Source organism: Erinaceus europaeus, chromosome 19 (assembly GCF_950295315.1).
Source record: "Erinaceus europaeus chromosome 19, mEriEur2.1, whole genome shotgun sequence".
Classification (NCBI taxonomy): Eukaryota; Metazoa; Chordata; class Mammalia; order Eulipotyphla; family Erinaceidae; genus Erinaceus; species Erinaceus europaeus.
The window spans coordinates 52,365,447-52,392,152 of record NC_080180.1 but is presented as its reverse complement, the minus strand read 5'-3'; the positions used below and the strand labels follow the sequence as shown (position 1 = coordinate 52,392,152).

Genomic DNA, 26,706 nt, shown 5'->3' with positions numbered 1-26,706 from the left:
ACGCCTCCTACCCTATGGTTTTGTTAATTAATCCTTTCTTAAATTAAAAAAAAAAAAAAGAATTTTAAATGTCTAGTTAACTAAGAGCAATGATAATATCTACAAGTCAGTACTACTGAGGTTTTGTTTGACTAAGCATATCTTAAACCAGCTATTCTGTGAAAAAGGAACAAAATATTCCAAACTTTCAATTTACATTCACATAAATAAAAGCCATAAGCTTTAAACATTTAGTAATTAACTATTCATTATGTATACAGCATTTATTATTTACTTTAAAATAGCTACTTTTTATGAACCACTTACATTTCATAATCTTTAGAAGTGTTTTTTTAAAAAAATAAATGCAAGGATGGAAGTAAGACAAGGAATATATGACAATTTAGTAGATTGAATACCTCATATTTGAAACTTGGTCTTGTGGAACTGAACCAACCGTTGGAACTGAGGGCAATTTTGCATTAGATGACCGACTGCCTATTAAAAAAAGACAAATAACCATTTATAGGAATCTTGTCTAGTTACAAGAGATGGCTCATCAAAAAGGATATCGTCATACCAAAATAGACAAAAAAAAAAAAAAAACACCACATTTCAAATTCCTGTTATAATCTGAGTAAGAATAACATTAAAAATCTTAACACCATTTTCCTTAATCATTTAATATACAAATATCAATCACAAGTTTAATAATTATACCACAACAATCCTTTCCTTACCTTTGGTTGGGTATGTAAGTGTGAACACAGGGTCACACAGATAGGAGGCCAGCACGCTACGACTGAGAGAGTTCCATGATCTACCTAGACCTCATTTCTTCACATGCTATTTTTTTAAATGTATCTATTTTTTAGATTTTTAAATTTAATTTTATTATTCATTAGGAATAAATACAGAGGATAGGAATACAGAGAGAAGGGGGAAAGAGACACACACATACACACACCCACAAAAGGAGGTAGGGAGCCAGCCTTGTAGCACTGCTTAACCACTTGTGAAAGACTGGGCCAGGGACTTGAACCAGGACTCTGAGCTTGGTAACATGTACACTCAACCAGGCACACCATCACCTGACCCCTCCACCTATTTCTAGAGTCTAAAGAACCTGTAAGGCCTTCGACTTATGTTAATTGGAGAAATTATTTAATTAGTTGTACAATAAAAGAACTAGATCTTAGAGACCTTGGCATAATTTATACAAATGTTAATGTGTAGCAATTTTCCCCCCCTTTGGCATAAGGTATTTCTTAGAGTCGGTCCAATCCCTCTATTCCTACACAATAATCAATGAAATACTCCAGAGACCAAACAACTATTACAGTGAATCACTGACATCTACAGTTTTCTAAAATCTTGACTTCAATATTACCACTGAACTATAGTTGGACACTGAATTCTATTATCAGTGATTAGTTAGGTACTCTAGATAGGACTTAAGAAACAACGAGAGCCATGGATCACTCCAGGACCCTGTCCTCACTAGAAAGCAGCAATGTAAGGACTGCTCCACTCTCTGATGGGAAGCTACCACTCAAGGAAGGCTGGTCCTGAAATGACTGCAGCCTAAAATGTTCCAAGCTATCACCATGGACTATGAGCTCAGACCAACAGGGACCCTGTGTAGGCTAGGTAGGCTCCTATGCCAAATATGAATATATATGAGCCCTGGGTTAGGCTGATGGGGTAAACAGTTAATTTTATTCATAAATTTTCTTTGAGTTTCAGAGCTACTCTCTGCTGCAATCCAATTTTCTTGTCCCAGTTTCAACTCTGGCACCATCTTCTCAGACAGTATTTTTGTCTACCTCCATGTTAGCTATTAAACTCAAGCAAATAATATGAAAATCATGGGCCCTTAGGAATATATCTAAATTAGACTTCCTCACTTCTTTCCACCCTGAGATCACTATTCTCATCTGCTCTGTTCCTACTCTTTTGGTTGCTGTTCATTAATCATTTTGTCCTGCTTTATATCTTACCTCCTTTCAGCCACCAAGTTGAAGATGCTATCATGATTCCATCCTGACTTCCCTGAGCAGATGACCTCAACAATGTGTCCTGGAACCTCACCTCTCCAGAGGCCTATCCCACTAGTGAAAAATAGAAAAAGGCTAGGAGTATAGATCAACCTGCCAATGCCCATGTCCATGTCCAGTGGAGAAGCAATTATTGGAGACGAAACTCCCATCTTCTGTACCCCAAAAAGCATTTTGGTCCAGACTCCCAGAGGGGAAATGGTAGGGAGAGAAGACCAGAGGGCTCTGAACTCCAATTCCATCAGAAGCCGGAGAGAGAAGAGGAAAAAAAGAACATTCAGAAGTAGTAATAGGTATAGGTGTGACTTAGAAAGGAAGAGAAGAAAAAAATAAGAACAAAAAAAAAGAAAGAAAGAAAAGAAAAAAGAGGAAAGAAAAGAAGACAGGACCATTAGGGAAAAACAGACACACACACACACACACACACACACAAATGTATACACACATACACACACACACAAATACAGACAGGTAGTTATAGACATAATAATCAACCTGTATCTACAACTGTGGGAGATCTACTGTAGCTTCCAATGGAGGGAATGGAGATACAGAACTCTGGTGCTGAAAACGGTACAGAATTATACCCGTTATCTTATACTTTTGTAAATCAATTATTAGGTCACTAAAAAAGTTTTTTAAAAAGAAAAGAAACTAGGATAGAAAGGAAAAATAAAAAGTGAAACCTGGAGTGGATGTGATGTATTGCACCAAAGAAAAGGGCTCCAGGAAAGAAGGGGAAAGGAGTGGGCGGAGAGGATGTTGGAATTTTGGTCATTATGGTGGAAAGGAAGCAAAGTTGGGAGTGTCTGCAGACTCCTACGACAGGGAGATGAGACACTGTACCATGTGTCTACAGCCATACTGTAAACCACTAACCCCCCCAATAAAATATAGTAAATGAACATAGATAACCTAGGTTTTAGTTTATTATTTCTTTTGTAAAACATCATCTTTATTTAAGACAAATCAGACATTTTCTCTAAAAAGACTAAAGGTTGTTTTTTTTTTTTTAACTTAAAGTTGGTAAACAAAAATTTAATGGCCCAACTACTTAAAAGCAGAAAAAAAAAAAAGGTGGATTGTATTTCTCTTGAAGCTTCAGGCTCTAGTGAAACAAAATTAGCTCTCACTCTATGCTAACTTATCTTAATTTTTAATGCATTGAAATGCATATTCACATTCTGAAAAATGCATGGAACACTGGTGGCTCTAAATGAAGTATTAGCAGAAATGCCTTCCCAGCACTATCCTAGAAGTATTCTCATTTTTCAAGCCTAAAAGAGACTATCACAGAAATTTTATGGTCATATGTTTGATTACTAGCAATGGTAAACATTTCAAGTAACAGTTACAAGAAAAAAAAATCACATCAAAAAGCAAACTGAGTACATCTGTAACCTCATATCACACTGCCCCTCATTATATAAAAAAAAATTTGCAATTACTAAATAATGTATTTTCTCAACTCAGATAAAAATCATGAATTCCTGACAAATTCAGTTTTTAATTAATGTAACACTAAATGTTTTCAGCAGATGACCATGCACACACAAATACAGAAGTTATTTGCAACATGTGGAAAGATACTGACTTATCTTTTTCTTATCCTTGCACTGATAAACTGGCTCCTACAAACTGACAGTTTTCCAGACATTCAAAAGAACAAAAAAGAAAATGCAAACAGATCATCTGTCTAATATCTGTCCAGGGACTACCCAACTGTTTACTCAAAGTCCCAAAGGTTCTAAATAAATAATGTCCCTTACAATTAAGAATGATTACAACAAATACCAATATCTAATCCATACACACAATACTTTCTTTATAAATTTCCTCTCTCTCTACCCATATAGACTAATTCAGGAAGAGAGAGCCTACATGCCAAGTAAAAATGTCCTAGTAAACAAAATAAACTAAAAATGTTCTCATTAAACAAAATAAATGAAAAAAAAACTTTATCTAGTCCTTTCAGGCTCATTAAAAAAAAAAATTGCTTAAATTGAATCTTTTTTTACTTTTTAAAGTTTTTTTAATATTTACTTATTTTCCCTTTTGTTGCCCTTGTTTTTTATTGTTGTTGTAGTTATTGTTGCTATTGCTGTAGTTGTTGGATAGAACAGAGAGAAATGGAGAGAGAAGGGGAAGACAGAGAGGGGAAGAGAAAGATAAGACACCTACAGACGTGCTTCACCTCTTGTGAAGCGACTCTCCTTATGCTGGTCATTGTGCTTTGCACCATGTGTGCTTAACCCGCTGCACTACCGCCCGACTCCCAAATTGAATCTTATAAAGTAAAAAAATCAAACATTTTACCACAACATTAAAATTATATTAATATTAAGCATTTAAAGGTAGAACAGTAGATAGAAAACCTGAAGTATCCTAAAAAGATAAAGGGACTGCATGATTTCTGACACTCAGGAACTACCTCAAGCTGGCAGAGAGCAGGGTTCACATGCATGAAGCTCTTGATGCAATCTCCAGCACTGTGTGTTACTTTGGTTCCTCTCTGTCTCTTTCTCTCTCTCTCGAAATACAGTGAAACTAGATAAATCTTTAAAAGGATTATATTATTTCTGATTTTAATTTAAAAAAATCCACCACCTAGGGGGCAGGGCGGTAGCGCTGACGGTTAAGCGCACTTGGCGTGAAGCACAGGGACAGGCTTAAGGATCCCGGTTGCAGCCCCTGACTCCCCATCTGCAGGGGGGTCACTTCCCAAGCAGTGAAGCAGGTCTGCAGGTGTCTATTTTTCCTCTATCCTCTATCTTCCCATTCTCTCTCGATTTCTCTCTGTCCTATCCAACAACAACAATGACAAATATAACAATAACAAGGGCAATAAAATGGGGGAAAAATTGACTTCCAGGAACATTGCATTCATAGTGCAGGCACTGAGCCCCAGTGAAAACCCTGGAAGAAAAAAAAAAAAACACCTAGTAGTTCCTTCAAACTTCCTTTCATGATTGATTCACTATTAATATTATTACAGTATCACAAGAATGAATGTTCAGGGCTGGAAAGTAGCACAACTGGTACAGCACACACATAACCATGCTCAAGAAATATGGTTCGAGCCAACACTCCCCACCTGCAGGGGGGAAGCTTCATAAGCAGCTAGTAGTGCTGCAGGTGTCTCTCTCTCTTTCCCTATGTCTCCCCCTTCCCTCTCAATTTCTCTGGATGGATGAATGCAGGGGAGAAAGGGAGGAAGGGAGGAAGGGAGGAAGGGAGGAGGGGAGGAGGGGAGGAGGGGAGGAGGGGAGGAGGGGAGGAGGGGAGATGGGGAGGAAGGGAGGAAGGGAGGAAGGAAGGAAGGGAAGGTAATGGGGGGGGGAAATATGCCACCAGGAGCAGTGGATGTGTCAGGCAGGCACCAAGTCCTAGCAATAACCCTGATAGAAATAAAATAAAAATAAGTAAATTTTCTTGGGATTAAAGTATCTAGTTGTTGATTTCTTTAGAGAGACAGCAGATTTGCAAAAATGTTACCGATATCAAAGTATATGCTTTTTATGGTCACCTTAGCCTTCAAGTTCTTTCTGCCTCATCACTAAGCTTCCAGTGAATATCTAAGGATTTATGACCTTGCACTCATATATATGCAAACAAAAGACTTTACATACTTGAAAAGATTATATGAACAAAGGAGATGGACAAAAATGAAAGTAATAAGACTAGGGTCAGATCCAATGCATACCTCAGGGTAGCATTCCCTTTCCAAGACCTTGTTTGACTTTGTTCTTTATTAGATAATAAAGAGAAATATGCAAGAGAAAAATGCACTGGATACTATGTAAATATTTGACAATTAGTATCCAGATTAAAGGACCAAATGACATCACAAGTTTCTCACATAATAAATACAGTTATTGCCCATCTTCTCAAGAGAAGGGAAAAGAATGCATTTAATCCACTGCTATTCTCTCGTGTAACCCAGTTAGCAACAAGCAACGTGTCATACACTTTGATTTTATTCAAATTTATTCAACCATTAAGCAATGAGCAATACAAAATAAAACTTGACTACTCAACACTCCACAGTCTTTGTCAAAATGAAATGGAAAAAAATTTTTCTAGCTCACCAGGTGATTCTCCTCCCCCATCTGAGGCTTGGGCTGAATCCACTGAAGAGACCACACTGACAGCATTTGCAGGCAGACTTGAAGTAGGCAAGGAAGGTAAGACTGCTGACTTTTTTGTTGCAATGACAACACTCCTGTAACAAATTTTTAAAGAGAAACAAGTCATTCAACTTAATCACATACACCCAGACTAAAGTAGGAAAATGCTTTTACTATTTTTTTCTCATTGTTATTTTGATGTGCAATCCCCAAGAGTCACTTAATTAGAAGCCTCTGCAGTAATGCTCTTTTTTTTTTTTTGCCTGTATTTCAGCCTTTTAAAGGAACAAAACAAACATATCCACCAGGAATACTTTTTCATTATAACATTTAAACTCACATTTATTACATAACTTAATGTATGATTGCCTATAACTATCAAAATTACAATCAAAAGCAGGCAAAAATAGAATTTTAGCACAAAAGGAAAAAGTAACTTATTTAATCTCACCATTAAAGCAGGCATAATCAGCAATAAGCAATGTTGTTTATTACTTAATAGGTTGTTGAATAAATGTAACACCGAGCCACTTTATTGGGGGAATGACAGTTTATAGTACAGTAGCTGACACATGGCTATAGTTTTTCATCACCCTATGATAAGTATCAGCAAAAACACTACTGTTTTGAAAACCTTTTAATAAGGTTATTTATTTTCCTTTTGTTGCCTTTTAAGGCTTTTTAAAAAAGATTTAAAAAATAAAACTATAATGAAAAGACTTGTGTTTTGTATTATTACATAGACAAGAAAATGCAGAATAGAAGCTACAGACAGAAATATCAAGTGATCAGGTTTTTTCATCTTGTGTTTGGTCAAATTAATATATTTATGGGGGGGCCGGGTGATGATGTACAGGTTAAATGCACATAGTACAAAGCACAAGGACCCACACAAGGATCCCAGCTCCTCACCTGTGTGTGTGTGTGTGGCAGGGAGAGTGTCGCTTCACAAGCAGTGAAGCAGGTCTGCAGGTATCTATCTTTTTCTCCCCCTCTCTATCTCCTCTTCCTCTCTCAATTTCTCTCTGTCCTATACAATAAAAAATGGAAAAGATGGCCTCCAGGAGCAGTGGATTCATATTGCAGGCATCAAGACCGAGCAATAACCCTGGAGGCAAACAAAACAAAACAAATATATTTATGATGTTCAAATTTTAATTAAGGAGTAATACCTTATACCAAAATAGTAACTAAAAAAGCTTATTAGGCACAACTAAAAAGGCATTTAATTGAAGTTAGCTCCTAACACAAAAAACCCAGTTAATGAGGTACAGAGGACAGCTGATATATAATGCTCTCCCACAGCAGTGCTTACTTTTAATTACCTGGTATTAACCATAAGCCTAAAGTCTTCAACATTCAATTTATTTAATCACATCTTTTGTTGACAATATTGTAACTGCAAGTTTCAAGTATTCCCCTAACAGCTTTAAAGTTTAAGTATTCACTATCTAAAGAAAGTTAGATACTTGATCCCCATAAATGTATTCAAAATTGGAAAAAATTATGTGATTTCTGTATTTGAAAAATACATTTTGCTTTTGTTGGTCTATTAGAAAGATAACACAAAGAGAAATAGGCTCTGTTTTACTTCAGTGCCTATCATGTGACAGCAAACACTGTTGCCAATTAAATCAAGTTCTCTTGTGCTCAGCATGGCTTATTCAATGTACTTGGGGGTAGCTGGTGTCACATCATTATAAGGGTGACTGCCAATGTTAACTATACACTAAAAAATAGAAGCAACAGCCACCTGAGCCCTCAATCCAAAATGGTGTGCTTAAATCATAGTAGCTTACATCACATGAAGAATATTGACTTTAGGGGGGAGTAGATATCACGTGTGTGTGTGTGTGTGTGTGTGTGTGTGTGTGTGTGTGTGTGTGTCACTACAGGTAAAGAATGGTAGGCACAGTAGAAAAGATTTAAATATATATACATATATATATATATATATATATATATATGAAGAAATTTTCTATAACTGAAATTAAAATTTAAACCTACTCCATGTACCAGTAATTCCATTAGAGATTTCCCAAAAGGGTTTATGTTTTAGGGGAAGAAAAAAAAAAGTATGGAAGGGCTGGGAAGACAGCATCATTTTTATGCAAAAAAATTTTTTTTAAATAACTATGGAACTGCTCAGGTCAGGCTTATGGTAGAGTTGGAGGATTGAACCTGTGACATTAGAGCCTTAGGAAAGAGTCTCTTGGTATAGCCATTATACTATCTACCTCCACCCCAGCAAAAACACTTTCATGCCTCAGGCTACTAGGTTCACTATCCAATACCATGAGGCAGAGTTTAGAAGTGCTCTTAAATAAGAAATAAATAAACAAATAAGTGTTCTAGTAAAACAAAACAAAACTAAAATGTTTGGGAAGCCTTTATTTATAATATGCAAAACCTTGAAATACCCCAGAATCAATTAAGGAGAAAAATGAATAAGACTATGGCAATATACAATGTAAGGAAATAACTAGGGCCAACTGGTAGCTCAGCAATGGGAGACAAATGCAGGAAGGCCCATGGGGTTCATCCTTGGCACATAAACAAACAGATTTAAAAAAAAAAAAAAGCAGAACACCATAAAAATGAGTATTCTAGTCACCTTTTATGCCTCACACAGAAATGGGTATATATAAGAAGCCAGATACAGTGAATCTAACAGAGCTAAGTGTTAAAATGCAGAAGCTCAGTAATGAGTCTGTGAATGATCACTCTAACTCTTCTAACTTCTTTTATATTTTATAATAAAACACTAGAAAAATTTTAACAGAAAAAAAGGTGACTACAAATGTTCCATGAATATGACTTCTATTTTTCCAAAGACAGCATGGCTAGTTATTATAACAAAATAACCTGACTTCATTTCTTATTTTTTGAACTGCCATTAAAATGCTTTCATCATGAATACTATCTATTTCTTTATTTCAAGTAAATATTTGCTATCCAGGGTCATTCTCACTCACAAACTATCTCAAGTATGCCTCCCTAGCTGAATTACATTTAATTCACCATTTCTCACACACTTCTGCGACATGCACTGATCACTCCTGCTCTTGTGGTTCCCTGTTTATCACTTCATATCACATCTCTTTGTCTGCGCTAGACACAAAGCTGTTCACAATTTTTTCCTTTTCCTCTAGCTTGCCTGTAAATTTTCTTCTTCCCACTCACAACCTTGCTAAAAGGTATGTCTCCCCAGACTTCCAAAGTCAAAAGTCATTAATGCACAATTCTTTGTGCTACTACGATACTATTGTGTGTATATACTATATAAAATGACTATATAGTTACTATAAAGTTACCATATAAAGTTGTTAAATTCTGCAATGATTAAACACCGGCAATGTGGCAAGAACTATTCCCGAACTCTAATTCAACCCTGATGTAAATTACTTCAAATGAAAAGGTTTCTAAAAAGCTAAGTTCAGAAAAGTAACTTGCTAAAGTGAAAGAACAAACTGTGCTACAATTTTAGGTTTGTTAAAACCAGGGGCTCAAATTTCAACTGTTTACTCATAGTAGTCTTTTTATTAGTTCAGACTATACAATTCATCATCCACAGTGTATAATGGATAGTGTTCGTAATATATTCCTGGAACCATCATTGCAATCTATTAGCATGTAAGCATAATTTTCTGCAGTTGTTTTTTCTAGCACCCAGATTCTGTGCATGATGATTCCTAGTTCTTTTTCTACCTATTTTAAGATAGAGATACAGAAAACAAAGAGACACCAACGCACCACTCCACCATTCATGTAGATTCACTAGTGCTGTTCATGGTGCTCCCATGTGGTGCTAGGACTCAAATCCAGGGCTTCACACACGGTAAGGCACATGCTGCACAAATCAAGCTACTGAGTTGTTGGAAAAGTCACGGCATATTTTTCTATGCAAAAAGGCATCATAATTTTTCTGACAGTCCACTATCTTCCAGCACTAACTCTAAGTTGTAATCAATCATTTACAAGCAATGGTACAAAGTATTTCTAAGATATAAAATATTTATTGCTACTAATATGAAAAATATACCAAAAAGGGAAATGGTTGCATTCTTTAATTCAACTATGTGCTTATTACATAATTGGAAAGAAAATTATAGTCACTTTCCATATACATTGACCAAGTCAAATGATTTCTGAGGAAATACTATGTTAATACTTGAATTTTGCCTCACATAAAACAAACAAACAAAAAAAAGAATTCATAATGATCCAATTGAAAGGGTAGTCAACAGGATGTGAGGGCGATCTGGCTGTAACATCTGTCACCCCATTGATCGCCAGGGTTGATTCGGCTGATCTGGCTGGCTAGGCAGGTGTCCCCTTCCTCCCTCATCGCTCCATGTGCATCCCTCCCGAAGCTGCACACTCAGTCGAAGAGGACGGCCTTCCCCAAATAGAGACAGACCGGTCTTCGGTCGAGGGTATACGAGTAGCTGCGATCCCCTGCTAGAACCTCCAAACAAGCTCTCAAGGGTAGTCAACAGGCAGATTTAAAGATACTTTCACTCTCAGAAGACTAGAAATGGACCTACTCTGACTCTGCACTTCCTCTCCGGGGGATATAACCTAAGGAACCCAACGTACCACTCCAAAAAGATTTGTGTTCATAGCAGCACAATTTGCAATAGCCAAAACCTGGAAGCAACCCAGGTGTCCAACAACAGATGAGTGGCTGAGCAAGTTGTGGTGTATATATACCCAATGGAATATTACTCAGGTATTAAAAATGGTGATTTCACTGTTTTCAACCCATCTTGGATAGAGCCTGAGGAAATCATGTTAAGTGAAATAAGGTAGAAACAGAAGGATGAATATGGGATGCTCTCACTTACAGGCAGAAGAGAAAACACCAAGAAGAACTTGGACTGGAGTTGGTATGTTGCACGAAAGTAAAAGACTGGGGTGGGTGGAGGGGAGATGGAACAGGATGATGGGAGAGGACATAGTGGGGGTTGCACTGCTATGTGGAAAACTGGGAAATGTTATGCATGTATAAACTACTGTATTTACTGTCAACTGTAAAACATTAATCCCTCAATAAAGAAATAAAGATACTTTCACTCATTTCACCATGTGTTTATTATTGTAAAGTCTTAAAGGAAATGACTAAAAGAGGGGATTTCTTAGGTATCATACTTTGTAGGTATAAATCTAAACTCATTAAACATGTCCTATAATTTAGGAATTTAAATTTTACCACTACATAAGACTGGCCATGGAACGGCTAAGTTTAGTTTAGTTTTAGCATAGCACTGCTCAGCTCTGGTGGTGCGGGGGATTGAACCTGAGACCTACAAGCCTCAGGTATGAGAGTCTCTTTGCATAAACATTATGCTGTCTCTCTCATCCTGTATTTTACATTTTTATAAATGTTTTATAAATGCTTTGGAACAAAGAAACTATAACAAGTGTTTATCAAAAGCTTTGAGAGCTGAGATGCTGAGGAGTGAGTCTGGGTATTTGTGGCATCATTTTTAGGCTATAGCTTTAAGTGTACACTTAATAGACAAACTAAAATCCTAGTTAGTACTTAATCAAATTTAGTTCTTGAATTTAATCTGTCACCAATTTTAACATAGCATTTAGCATAATTTGGAAAACAGTTATGTCTTCTAGTTATGCAAGCCATTTTTCAAGTACTGATTAAAAATCAAATATAGAAATGTGAAACTTACATACAGTTTTTGCTCCTCAAATTCTCCAACTCTAATATTTAGTAATAGTGAAGCACCATGCTAACAAAACATTTTATTTACATTTTCAATAGCCCTTGCTGGAAATACTAAAATCCTTATTTTGTAGGTGAAAATTAAATAATTTTCTTAAGATTCTATAGAAGGTGAAAACATTGTTGGTTTATATGCTTTAATCTAAATCAAGGAGACTTTTTTAAAAAAAGTATTTATTAGCAAAAAATGTGTTTTCCAAGAGCAGAGGGTAGATAGCATAATGTTTATACAAAGAGACTCTCATGCCTGAGGTTCCAAAGTCCCGGCACCACCACCAGCCAGAGCTGAGTAGTCCTCTGGTAAAATTAAAATAAAAATAAATAAATAAATAAATGAAAGAAATCTGTTTTTCAAATGACTAAAAATTTCAAAAGCTATATTTCAGAAGTGTTTAACATATCACAAACATTAATAAAAATGCCATTTTATTTAACATGCCAGAGTTAATTAAAGTAGAAAAGAGTACTTTAAGCCAAGCACTTCAGTCCCTAAGGATCTAGCTGAAAGTCAGACAAATTCTTGAACTTTATCAAGATAAATCCCTGGCATTCACTAATCACTAGAGAGGATCTGCAAATTAGATAAGAGTGAGAACTTTGGCATGGGAATGAGCACCAACACCTTACCATCCACAAAGGCCCACCACCTGGCAGCTTTCAGCAAGGTTCCACTCAGGGAGCTGTTACTCTAAATTTTCCAGCTACTGCTTGGAAGTTGATAATTCTTAAGATATGAGGAGAGTTGTGATTTCTGACACAGCATTCCAGAGATAAATGCATGATCAGCGGGATGTTTTTAAATTCGCAAAGATATTCCCCTAGTCTATGGCCACATGAAAACAGTTTTTCAGAAGTGGAGTTGTACCCCTCCTACCCTATGGTTTTGTTAATTTATCCTTTCTTAAAAAAAAATAATAATAAAAAAGAAAAGAAAAAGAAGAGGGAAGAAACAGCAGCTTGTTTGCCATCAGACAATGTTAAATGATTACCAGACATACACATTCCAAATAACATCCTGAGAAATGCCACCAGCAAAACACCCTGTATTTCAGCAAGTCCCTTTAACTATATTACCTAAGCATAGCTCCCTAAATAAGTTCTTAACCTACTACCTAAAGGCCTCTCTAAAATAAAGGGGGGGGGGAGTTGGCTGGGAGAGCCCACTCAGCAACAGGACTGCACATGTATGAAGTCCTAGTGCTACAAAAGAGCAGGCAGAGAACAAAAGATGAGAGTAAGACAGTATAAAGAATCTCCACTAAACCGTGCATCCCACGTGCTCTGGCAGATCTTAACACCACAATTTTAATCAGCTCAAATACTGCAATGTACCAAAAAGCAGAAAACTGGAAATGAGAGAAAATAAAGGCAACAGGAGAAGCAGAGTCATAAGTAGAAAAACTGAAATTATGATGAGCACATACCACAAAAAAAAGTAGAAGCGGGAAAAGACTCCACTAGCCAAATAAGTGAAGCATCGACACAAGCAACAATAATAAAACCATTACCTATTCACTTAAAAAAAAAATTCTTAAGGGGCCTGGCGGCGGTGCACCCGGTTAAACATACACATTACAGTGCACAAGGACCCAGGTTCAAGTTCCTGGTCCCCACCTATAGGGGGGAAGCTTCACAAGTACTGAAGTAGGGCTGCAGGTGTCTCTGGTTCTCTTCCTCTCTATTTCCCCTTTCTCTCTCAATTTCTCTCTGCCCTATCCAATCAAAAAAAATTTTTTTTAATGGAAAAAATGGCCTCCAGGAGCAGTGGATATGTAGTATAGGCACCAAGCCCCAGAAATAACCCTGAAGGCAAAAAAGAAAAAAGAAAAGGAAGGAAGGGAAGGAGGAAGAAAGAAAAGAAACCTAGAGGGGCAGGGCAGTGGTGTACCCAGTTAAGCAAACGTGAAAATACCCTCCAGGAATCAGGTTTGAGGCATGCTCCCCAACTGCAATGGCAAAGCAGGTCTATAGGTGTCTATGTTTCTCTCTCCCCCACTACCTCCCCTCCCCTCTCCATTGCTCTCTGTCCTATTAAATAAAATGGAAAAAGAATAAAGGTGGGGGGGAGGGAAAAAATGGCTGCCAGGAGCTGCGTATTTGCAGTATTGGCACCAAGCCCTATCAATAACCTTGGAGGCAGGAGAAAAAAAAAGAAAAAGAAACCTCAAAATACCATCTTAGTAAGTAACAAAATGAATACTATTAATTAGCTAAAGCTATGTACCACCTGTAAGAATGCAATGAGAAGAGTATTACTTCTGTGGCATTCCCTGTCAAAAATGTACTAAATTGAACCTAAACCTGAGGAAATAAACAAATCTAAACTGAAGAATGTGCTACAAAACAGCTATAATATCATTTAATGATCTGAAGTGTCAAGATCATTAAATCCTAGGAAAAAATTTTAAAAGCCGCCATTGAAACTGAAGAAAAAAGAAATACAGGGCCAGGTAGTGGCGCACCTAGTCAAGGGCACGTCACAGTGTGCAAGGACCCAGGATCAAGCCCCTGGTCCCCACCTGTAAGGGGAAAGCTTTGTGGTGAAGCAGTGCTACAGGTGTCTCTCTGTCTCTTTCTCTCCCCCTCTTTATCCCCCCCTTCCCTCTTGATTTCTGGCTGTCTCTATCCAATAAATAAATGTAATGAAAAAAAATTTTTAAGAAATACAACAAAATAAAATAAAATCTGAAGTGTATCCCACTACTGAAGACACTGAGACAATGAGTCAAAATAAAAAGGTGCTTTTAGAAGGTAGTATTTTTTATAATTTCTACATTTTAATTAATGTACTAAAGAACATACAAGGAAATAGCCAAAGAGACCAATGTGTTAATGTACTTACAAAGTTGTGAAGAAAAATACAAGCTTCTTTATTAGCAGCTGTTCAAGAAATTTATGCTTGCTTCTAGATTTTTTTTTTTAATGTTCTGGGCCCTTTATTATAAATGAACCATTTGTTCCAGACTTTTGGATTACACCTAGTATCTGTTCTAATAAAAATATGTTTATCTCTCCAGCAATAATAAAATATCTTCTACTTCATGTAAATGCAAATTAATGATGTCAAAGAGCAAGTTGCTTTGGTTGATATAAAGGCTTCTAGATTTTAAAAATACTGATTTTAGAGGAACTGGGAGATAGCTCAGCTGATAAAGCACACATCTTATCATGCATGAGGCCCTAGCTTCCATCTCTGGCATCACCTCAGAGCACCATGCAGAGCATCAAAGGACTCTCTGGATGGTGAAGTGGTACTCCGATGTTTCTCCTCTCCTCACTCAGTAAACAGAGTTTAAAAATTGGGCCAGGGATGCCAGTCAGTCATGCTGTATATACACATACTGCGCAAATTCTTTCTCAGCATCGTTAACATGTAGTATTTAACAAAGAAGTGACTTGAACAGTATGCACCAGAGCAATGGAATAAAATGTATACATTAGAATAGGGGATTTCTAAGCTGTTACAAAAATTATTTAGGATACAATTTAACAAAGTAATATTAGACTACATTTAAACTTAAATCGCCTTACTGGTATATAAATAAAAATCTGAAATGGTATATACAAACTAAACAAACTATAACAAAATATCCTTGCTGATTATGGCTCACCACTTGCATGGGGGAAAGTCTGATGAGCAGTAAAGGAGTACTGTAAGTAATCTCGCCTTCCCTCTCTTTCTCAACACCCCATTTTTCACCACTTGCATGGGGGGAAGCTTGATGAGCAGTAGAGGATTACTATAAGTATCTCGCCTTCCCTCTCTTTCTCAACACCCCATTTCTGTGTCTCGTTCTCTATCTAAGAGGAAAAAAAAAAAGAGCCACCAGGAGCAGTGGAGTTGTACAGGCAACAAACCCCAGAGATAACCCTGGTGGTTAAAAAGAGGGGGGGAAATGTATACATTTCTTGTATATACATTCCCTTTTTAATCACTGAAATACAGCAAAACTAAACTGAATTTCTATATATTCTGTAAAACTTCATTATCAGTTTAAGAATGCTGAAATGAAAGACTACCGTACCTGTCAAAAGATCTGAACTGCACGGGCTGTTCAACAGACAGGTCGCTAAGGGTGCCAAGGCAAGCTGGTGGCAGGAGGGCGGGATCCGCTGTGACTCCATCCGCTGGGATGTTAACCAAACTTCGAAGAATGTCTTTCACATTGACATTTTTTGAAACTGGAAGTGATGATGCACCCCTGTTTTCCAGCTCGTTTCCTCCATCATGTTTAGTTTCCTGAGATTTATTGACTTCTAAAGACAGAGTGCACAGCACCTCACTGATTGCATCTGGGCCTGCGATGACATCTGGAGGTGCTGCCTGAGGAGCAGCATCCGCGCTGTGTCCTGAAGCATGAGCCGTCTCATCCCTGATGCCTGAGTCCCTCCTTGGAGCACATGATGTGCTTCCCGACTCTCCCAGAGATGCTGGAGTGCCAGGGTTGGACATTGATGGTGTTTTCTCTACATCTGACCCAGAAGCAGAAGGAAAATACACATGAAGCAGTTTAGAAGCAATGTTCAAAAGTTCTATTTAAGTCTGATAGTCTCCTGCTATATCTAATTATTAAAGATCTGGCATAGTTTAAGAGGGAAAATAGTAGTCTATAAGGTGGACATAGTATGCAGACCTATAAACAAAGCAGATGATATAATAAAAACAACAACAATAAAAAGTAGCTAAGAAAAGCCTCCAAACTGAACCTGGCATATAATGGTGTGGCAACATACAAGGTTGAGTCATTGTTTTGTAAGAAAAATTCCAACGACACCAATGTCGTTGTTGGATAGGACAGAGAGAAATGAAGAGAGGAGGAGAACACAGAGAGGGAGAGAGAAAGAGACACTTGTAGACCTGCTCCACAGTCTGTGAAGGGAACCCCTGCAGGTGGGGAGCCAGGGGCTCAAAGCTGGATCCTTAAGCCGGTCCTTGCACTCTGCACCATGTGTGCTTAACCCTCTGAGGTACCACCCGTCCCCGCAAGTTTTTTTTTTAATTAAATATTTTTTTTTTGCCTCTGGGGTTATTGCTGGGGCTCAGTGCCTACACTATGAATCCACTGCCCTTGGCAGCCATCTTTTTTCTATTGTTGTTGTTGGATAGAAATTGAAGTGGAGGAGACAGAGGGAGAGAGAAAGATAGGCACCTGCTTCACTGCCTGTGGAGTGACCACCCTGCAGGAGGAGAGCTAGGGGCTGGAACAGGGATCCTTGTGCGGTTCCTTGAGCTTCACACTATGTGCATTTAACCCGGTGTTACTGCCTGACCCCCTAAATATTGTTTTTTAATTTAATAGGAGAGAGAGAAATTGAAAGGAGGAGGAAATAAAGAAGGAGAAAAAGGCACATACTGCAATACTTCACCTCTCATGAAGCTCCCCGTTGCAGGTGGGGACCCAGGGTCGAAATCTAGGTGCCAGAACAGGGTAATGTGTGCACTCAACCTGGTGTGCCACCACACATCTGTGCCCAAGCTTTAAGAGTATCTGGCAGCTTGCAGATTCCAGAAATCCCTGCACATCTCCATAAGCAATCTCACTACCTGATCAAAGAGAAAGAGACCCTCTCCAATCTAATAAAAAATAAGGAATTCAGCTAAGAGCAAGTTATTAAGTCTCCAGGCATAACACCCCAGATGAACACTTTCTATCAGCCAGTTCCAGGTCCCAGTCAACACCCTAGCAGAGACAATAACTGTATGAGCAGAAAAACCATCTCATTTTTCTAAGACCAGCAAACATCATCTAAAGCAGAGGTAAACCATCTAACTCTACTCTATATATTAAAATCATAGATCACACCATCACAACTAAAATAACTATGAATGTAGACACCAAATTGAAGTAATGTGTTTCACAGTGGTATATAACTGAAACACTGGTTTTTCTTTTCCTTTACAGTAAATTCTCAACACAGAACCCTGTGTAGTACTTGTAAAAATCTATTGTAACTCCTGTACTAGAAAACCTCCAGTAATTTTCTACTGCTCATAACTTGAAAATCCATGTGCTGGCTGCAGAGACAGTGTAGTCCTAGTGCACTAGACTTTCGTAACTGATGCCCTCAGATGTCCCACGCTCAATCACTAGGCACCTCCTATGACAGAGCTGAGCAGTGCTCTGATCGCTCTCTATATTGCTAGCTCATAAAAACAGATAAATATTTTTTTTTAATCCACATCCTATTTCTACGGATAATTCCTGGTATCTTTTCAAAGTTCAATGTTCTATTCTTAGGACTCACTGCATTCTAAATTAATTGCTACTTCAACATACAGCTATAACTTGAAACTGCTTCTGTGGTTCCAGTTATTACAGTATTTTTAAAACAATTCTGTCTCTTCTAAGAGAATCTATGATAATTTTAAAAACCAATACTGAAGTAAAAAAATTTAAAACTGATTTTAAAAGTTAATGTTTTTATATGTATATATATTTTTTTGCCTCCAGGGTTATTGCTGGGGCTCAGTGCCTGTACCATGCATGAAGCCACTGCTCCTGGAGGCTTTTTTTTCCCCTTTTGTTGCCCTTGTATTTTTTATCATTTTTTGTGGTTATTATTAGTGTTGTTATTGCTGTCATTATTGTTGGATAGGACAGAGAGAGGAGGGGAAGACAGAGAGGGAAAGAACGAGATACCTACAGACCTGTTTCACCGCTTGTGAAGCGACTCCCTGCAGGTGGGGAGCCAGGGGCTTGAACCAGGATCCTTGTGCTGGTTCTTGTGCTTTGTAGCATGTGTGCTTAACCTGCTGTACTACTGCCTAACCCCATTTTTACATCTTTTTTTAAAAAATATTATTTATAAAAAGGAAACATTGACTAAACAATAGGATAAGAGGGGTACAACTTCACACAATTCCCACCACCAGAACTCTGTATCCCATCCCCTCCCCTGATAGCTTTCCTATTCTTTATCCCTCCGGGAGTATGGACCCAAGGTCATTGTGGGATGCAGATGGTTGAAGGCTTTTAATTAGATGGTTCAACTAAAAGTAACCCAACTGCAATTAACTAAAAATAGATAACTACTAATTAGAAATAAATGTATTATCTCACTTTGTACATATATAAATTTAAATTCTAGAATCAAGGTTTTAATCTTAAATAGGTAGTATCTGAATTGAAATTTGGATGATAAGTGAATAAGAAACTTACCAGAGAGTGATAAATTGCCACTTTCACTACCAGTTTCCTGGCTACATCTTTCATTTTGAGATTCCAGAATGTCTCTGTACTTTGAGACCATAAGAACAGAGATAAAATACACAACCGCCAAAGCCAAAAATTGAGCTTGTTTGCTATCCTCCTGGGGAAAAACAAAAGTAACTCATCATCTTTTTATCATATCTAAACATGAAGCTTTATCTTACCTCATACAACAATATTTAAGTATCAAAAATGTCCATAAGTCTGTTTATAAACATATACAAAAAATAATATACAAAAAATAATAACTTCATTTGAGGAAAAATTAGAAATTCTTTGAAAAATACTTTTAATAGAGCATCATGTTTCTGAAACATATAAAGTTGTTTTTTCCAATTAATGCCCTAAAACATGTCCTAATTAAATACCAATTATCACTATTTTCACTTCTGTTCGTAAAAATTAAAATACATTTAGGGGCCAGGCAGTGGTGCACCTACTAGAGTGCACACACTACAGTGCACCAATAGCTGGGCGCAAGCCCCTGGCCCCCACCTGCAGGGGGGAATCTGCAAAAGTGGTGAAGCAGGGCTGCAGGTCTCTCTCTCTCTCCTCTAGTTCCCCACCTCCTCTCAATTTCTCTGTCTCTAGCAAACAGATAAGTAATTAAATATTGTTTGAAAATACATTTAAAACCAGTAATATTTTCCCTAGTGTGCCATCAAGAAGAAAAACAGTGAGGCTATTAGATATGGGACAGGATGCCAAAGAAATTCTCGATTTTTTTTTTTTTGCCTCCAGGGTTATTGCTGGGGCTCAGTGCCTACACCATGAATCCACTACTCCTAGAGGCCATTCTTCCCCCTTTTGTTGCCCTTGTTGTTGTAGCCTTGTTGTGGTCATTATTGTTGTTGTTGATGTCATTCGTTGTTGGGTAGGACAGAGAGAAGTGGAGAGAGGAGAGGAAGACCGAGAGGGGGAAGAGAAAGATAGACACCTGCAGAACTGCTTCACTGCCTGTGAAGTGACTCCCCTGCAGGTGGGGAACCAGGGGCTCGAACCAGAATTCTTGTTCTGGTCCTTGCGCTTTGCGCCATGTGCGCTTAATCCACTGTGCCATCGCCCGAGCCTCTCAAGACTATTTTGTATCATAAAGACAACCAAGTGTTCAGAATGAAAATCACTGTGCGTGCCTGCCAGACAGTCAAACTAGAAGAGGTTCAAGCTATATCTTAGCTCTGTAGATCATCCACACAGCTGGATAACACGACTTCTCCATGTAGCTAACTCTCAATCTTCTAAGAGACCCTGCACACATTACTATTCTGGTTACTTTTAAAAACTTCTTTACTAAGTTTCACAACAATGTAAAGGTGAAAAAAAAATGCCATTGTAGTCTGAAAAACAAATGTACTTCCTGTAGCAGATAAATTTGGAATAATGAATTATCTATAAATTTGGGATAATGAATCTCTAGCTGAAGATACTTACTTGATACAATTAGCAGATACACTTTTTTAATCATTTACTGGGGGTGGATTAATTAGTAAGTACAATTTCTCATCTCTCCATGATAAAATATGAAAAAATTCTATGGTATTCTTCAGTTTCATGTGTTAAACTTTATTAGTCTTAATGAAAAGACAAATGAACATTTTACTTTTTTTAAACTACCCATTCCTTTGTTTTAACATCTACTGTAATAACAGTTATTAACATCAACATTTTAAATGGAGGCAAATAGCTTGCTTGAATTTCTGAACACTTCACCCATTAATTTCTTCAATGTTTACTAACTACAGTAAGAAGTTAATACTATACGTCTGATTTCTGCCCAAATAAAAAATATCCCATAGAACCTTAAGTTTAAGATTTAACTCCTGAAAAGGATTTTCCCTCCAGTTGTAGTTGCCACTTACTGAATACTTAGGTGAATCAGGCACTGTACTATATGCTTCGTGTGTATTCACTGACACACTTGAGAAAGATGGTTAGAATGGTAAATCAATTTACCTAAAGGTAAACTGTAAGTGAACAAGCAATGGGAAATGTGGAAACATACCCTTGTAACAATAATCCTACAAATCAGAATTTTCTCAGTAAAGTGATACTGGACGGGGGAAGGGGGGGAAGAAAGAAAGGAAGGAAGGAAGGAAGGAAGGAAGGAAGGAAGGAAGGAAGGGCAAACCTGAATTCAGATTAGAGTGATTAAAAGCCTTAACTTTTAACCTCAGGGTAATAATTTCTTTATGTCCCCAATTTAAATCATTTCCTTTTTTTTTTTCTTTTATCAGTGTCTGCCTATACTTAAAAAGGTTCTAGGTTGTGGTCTGGAGAGTACAATCTTTTGTTCCTAGTAAAATTCCTGTAAAGATGATAATAATTACTATATAATTTATATAATCACCCAAAATATTTAAGTTGTTACTTTTAGACATGGTGAACATAAAAATATCCTAATTCTATATCCAAATATAATAACTGGTAATTCTTTTTTTAAAAAAAAGATTGTTTATTTATTTGTTTATTGATTGACTGATTGATTGATGAGAAACATAGGAGGAGAGAGAAAGAGTCAGACATCACTCTGGTACATGTGCTGCCGGGGATTGAACTGACTGACGACCTCATGCTTGAGAGTCCAATGCTTTATCCACTGTGCCACCTCCCGGACCTCAAAACTGGTAATTCTGAACTACCTGATTACAAACAGAGCCAAGTGAGGAATTTCAGTTTCATTTTATGTGCTCTGAGAAATCACCAAAGAATATTTAGAAGATCACAGTTATATCAACTGTTCTAGAGTTTTAACAATAGTTTCAGGAAATACAGGTATGGGGTAATAGTCAAAGAAAAAAAGCAGCAGCCTGTAGATGGTGGGGTGAATTAAGTGTTAGACCTCAAGCAAGAAGTCCAGAGTTGGACCCTTGATGTCACATATGCCACAGTGATGCTCTGGTCTCTCTCTCTCCTTTTCCTCCTCTCAAAAATAAGTAAATACTTAAAAAAAAATAGAGAAAGAAGGAAGAGACAACATCTGTCACAAAGTAAGTCATTGTTTCCTAATTAAAGGAATTTTAAGATACCAAAAAGGGGGGGGTAGTTTCAGGGATGCAGTGGAGTTTACAGATTAAGGTAAAAACTTACAAATCAGATTCATTGGGTACATAAGCCTACTTGTACCTCTGATTAAACAGATACCATACTACTGCTATCTCAAAGGATTATTGTACAAATAAAATGGTAACAATATTTAACTCATATTAAGTATTCAATGATCACTGAAAAGTATAAATATTGTTGACTGTAAACTCCATCGATTTGATTTGTTCTGGTGCCCATATTCAGCTTAGGAGCCTATGTGACTTCTGCATCCCTTTAGATCTGAGCTCACATTCTGTAGTCATGAGTAGAAACATTCCAAGCTGCCCCAATATCAGGACCCATCTTTCTCAGGTGTAGCATAGAGTATGTTTTCCATCCTCCTTTTAGAGAATGGAACATTCTCTACCGTTGTTGATCCAAGTTGAGGGCAAGGTCCTATGGGGGGCTCACAAAGGGGTCTATTCTGTTGTTCCTGATAGAAATGACCGGTAACAATGGAGAGAGGGATTTATTTGAGATCTAGGCCCATCATGTCTATTTGGGAATCTCAGGACTCCCCGAATAGGGCCCCAGCTGATGGGGTGGCCTGATAGTGACTAAAGACTCATCATTAAAGTATGCCAGTCTCTTGCCCTTATTCAGCTTTTGCAGTCCTTGCTTTGCTAAGGTTAGCTTTGGAGTGAGTGAAGGAACTGTAATAGGAAGTAGGTGAGGAGGGTATCTAAGTCTAATTAGATACTATTTCATTAAGAACTTTATACTGACTCACTGCAGATTATTATGTACTTTTGCTTTCAGGTATGTATTTTGCCCTAATCTATGGATAGATGTGAACATATGCTCTATCTCACGGGACCTGGGCTATATCTAAGTTTTGGGACTATATCTAGGAAGTGAACTGCCTGGAATGGAATTAGAGACTATTATGAAAGGAAAGGTCACCTGAATAATGAGACAATGGTGTTTTTAATATCATTGCTCTGATACATTAGCTCCATAGTAATGTTTCTTTCCAACAGTCTAAGATTCGAAAACTACTAGCAACTGAACTGACTTCTAAGCCTTCTATACCTCTAGTGAGTATTTTAAATAATTTTCACTCTTAATACTTTGGACCGAGGAAGCTGTATGCATCCGCTAGAGAGTACTTGCAAGAAATACTGTAACTTACTATGTCTCTGAAGACAACTGCCCTAAGTCGATTAATGTCCATGTCTTGAAGGAGTCTGTCAAGATCTCTTACTGGAGATACGGCACCAGTTATAATGTCCAGTGGGCTCTAAGACCAAAAAAAAAAAAAAAAAATGAGAGGATCCTACAATGTAATGGTGGACATAGTGAATCTCATGCATTTACAGAGGTTTTTACAGTTAAAATCCTGAAATTTTATAGTACTACAAACCAGTGCTAAATCACTAAAAATTAAAAATAGGTATATATGTACACATGCATATAAACTATACCCACACCCCATTTAAAAAATGAATAAGCAAGCATGGCAGGGGAGACAGCATAAAGGTTACACAAAAGATTTTCATGCCTGTGGCTCTGAGGTCACAGGTTCACCCCTGGCACCACTATAACCTAAAGCTGAGCAGTGCTGTAGTTAGAAAAAAAAATTTTTTTAACGAACACTACATAGACAAGGCAATAACAAACTTTCCTCAATTTTTCACACTTTAATTTTTCATACTTCTTTCTGCTTTAGAAAAATTATTGTGAGAAAGACCAGAACACAAGTCCATCACTTACGATGCTATATTTGTTTTTGTCTTTGTTGTGTGGTGCCAGGGACTGAATCCACAACCTTAAGAACAAAAAGCATGTACTCCTGAGCTGACCATCTCCCCATTCTCTCCTTTTTTTTAAGTTTTGTTTTTTTCTTTTTAATTTTTTCTTTTTTCCAAGTACTGGAACTGGCAGGGTGGTTTTGAGGAATGCAGAAAGGAGTTAGGCAGGGGAAAAAAAAAAAACTGGATGCTAATTCACCAAATGCATGAAATGCAAAATGACATATTTAAAGGAAAAGGTATCACAGAAACAAGAAAAGTAAACATTTGGAAAGCAGACAAGATTTAGTTTAATGAAAGCTTTACCACATTTTTAAACACAAATATTTAAGTGTTATGTTCACAAACTAAAAGAATGATTTTTAGGGCTTCTGTCAGAATTATTTAACTATGTTGAAAAGGATAAATAAATCTAAGATCTTAATCATTAAATAAGTGTAATTTTTTAATTCATTATTCAGTGAGCTTACCTTTGCCACAGATCTCCCCATGGGAATCAGGCTGGGTATTGCTTTCTGCCCTTTCACTGTATCTCCTCTAGTTTTCAGCTGTGAATGCTGCTGACACTCCAAGCAATTCCTTACTGCCACTGCACATACTGTGGATTATTTTAAAGAAAAGATGGACCAAAAAAAAAAAAAGAAGAAGAAGAAAGAAAGAAAGAAAGAAAATTATATTTCAGATTACAAAGCTGGTAAAATCGAGGCAGATGGTGGCATACCCGGTTAGAGCACACACATTACAGTGCTCAAGGACCTGGGTTCGAGCCCCTGGTCCACACCTGCAGGGGAAATCTTTGTGAGTGGTGAAGCAGGGCTGCAAGTGTCTGTCTCTCAACCTCTCTATCACCCCCTTCCCTTTCAATTTCTGGCTGTCTCTAGCCAATCAATAAATAAAGACAACAGTAATTTTTGAAAAGCTGGTAAAACCTGTATAGACAATGAGATTTGTATAAGTTTTTACTCAAAACAGATTACTTATTTTCTAATCAGCTACTCTGGTAGTTTCTCTTACTACCTACAGTCAGTTTAAGCTATAAATTATATCTCAATTTCAGCTAAAGAAGTGATATTTTATACTACTCAGCTGTTAAATATGGTGAATTCACCTTCTTCATCCCATCGTGGATGGACCTTGAATGAATCATTTTAAGGGAGATCAGTCAAAAAGAGAAGGAAGAACATGGGATGATCTATCTCACTCATAGACAGAAGTTGAGAAATAAGAACAGATGAGAAAACTCAAAACAGAACTTGGACTGGAGTTGGTGCACTGCACCAAAGTAAAAGACTCAGGTCTATGTGTGTGGGGGGTTTCAGGTCCTGGAACATGATGGTGGAAGAGGACCTAGTGGGGGCTGAATTTTATATGAAAAAACTGAGAAATGTTACACATGTACAAACTATTGTATTTTAATGTTGACCACAAACCATTAATCCTCCAATAAAGAAATTCTAAAAAATGAAATTTTATTTAGGGAAACAGAAGGAAGAAAAAAGAAAGCTGAAACCAGAAAGATTCCAGAAGTTGACTCACTAGCAGCTCTTGTCCTGCCTTCAGTCCTTTAACCTTTCCTGTCACCCCTACGCCTTAGCTCTTTTCCTAATCAAAACAATGATGACTACTCCCACTTCTTCTTCTAGCGTTTGCCCTTCTTCCGTAGCCAGTCAACAGCGTCAGGTTGAAAGCTGTCAGGAGCTGCTTGGTGCTGGCTTTGAAAGTGACTGGGATCCATATGGATTCAGTCGGCTAGGAAGGATCATCAGTTTCCCCAATGAATGGGTACTCACGGGATGCACCACGAGAAGGTCGATCCAATGCTACTCCCACTAATACCCCAGAAGATGCGGTTTTGCTGGGTATCATCTAAGTGTAGGTTTGTAAATTAGCATATTCTCTCTGAGAAATTCATCTTTCGGCCATTAGATTAAAAATGAAGTCAATGGGACCTACTGATGGCACAACTAACTGACAGCACACATGTTGCCATGAGCAAGGATCTGTATTCAAGCCCCTGGGCCCTACTTGCAGGGGTGGGGGTCTCATGAGCAGTGAAGCAGCACTATAGGTCTCAGGGAGTCTCTCTCCTCCATTTCTATCTCTCTGGAGAGGGAGGAGGAGAAAAGACCAAATAAAATGCCACCAGGAGTCACAGATTTACTGTGCAGGCACCAGGTCCCAGCAATAACCCTTGTGGCAATGAGGAAAAAAGTAATCATAGTCTCATCGTCAGGCGAAACACCGTTCTCTCTCCTTGACTCCTCAGGAATGTCAGTGCAGGATTTAAGTCCATTTTTCCACATTTTACTTTAGCTTTTACAATTATGTGAATTCTCCTTAAATAGCCACCAATGTTAGCTTTTTCTCCTCCCAATCTACCCAGTGTGCATTTGTTTGCTCATCTAGCCTCAGGAAAGCCCAGAGGGCAGAGATTCTAGTACACATTTCCCATCAGCAGGCAAGAGAGAACTTTCAAGCTACTGTGAACAGATTACTGGAAATTCTTAAATTGCCAACTGATGAGTTTTAACAGCTCACCCAGTCGGAGACACTGCCGCAGAATTCCTCCAGATGACATGTTTTTCTCAGCTTCAATTTCAGTAAAGCCAAGAGAACTTGCAAATACAAGGACATCCACAAGGCTGATAAGCCTCTGCAAAAACGTCAGAGAGGCTTCAATTGAAAGGCCTTGAGTCGGTTCAATATTCTCCAGCTCATGCTGAAAGAAATAAGGTTTAACATTTATATCTACAT

At 37.7% G+C, this 26,706-nt stretch overlaps 1 protein-coding gene across 3 annotated transcripts in view; it reads right to left on the bottom strand.

The window, feature by feature from the left end:
* Positions 1 to 26,706, bottom strand: part of LRBA (LPS responsive beige-like anchor protein) — a 554,160-nt gene that overhangs the window by 403,513 nt on the left and 123,941 nt on the right. For all 3 annotated transcript variants that reach the window (XM_060178956.1, XM_060178957.1, XM_060178958.1), the window contains 7 exons: positions 26,491 to 26,671; positions 24,423 to 24,550; positions 23,334 to 23,441; positions 19,067 to 19,217; positions 15,932 to 16,379; positions 6,125 to 6,258; positions 399 to 477 (listed from right to left, as the gene is read on the bottom strand). In XM_060178956.1, coding sequence (XP_060034939.1) covers positions 399 to 477; positions 6,125 to 6,258; positions 15,932 to 16,379; positions 19,067 to 19,217; positions 23,334 to 23,441; positions 24,423 to 24,550; positions 26,491 to 26,671 — 1,229 coding nt within the window. The remainder of the gene's footprint in view (positions 1 to 398; positions 478 to 6,124; positions 6,259 to 15,931; positions 16,380 to 19,066; positions 19,218 to 23,333; positions 23,442 to 24,422; positions 24,551 to 26,490; positions 26,672 to 26,706) is intronic.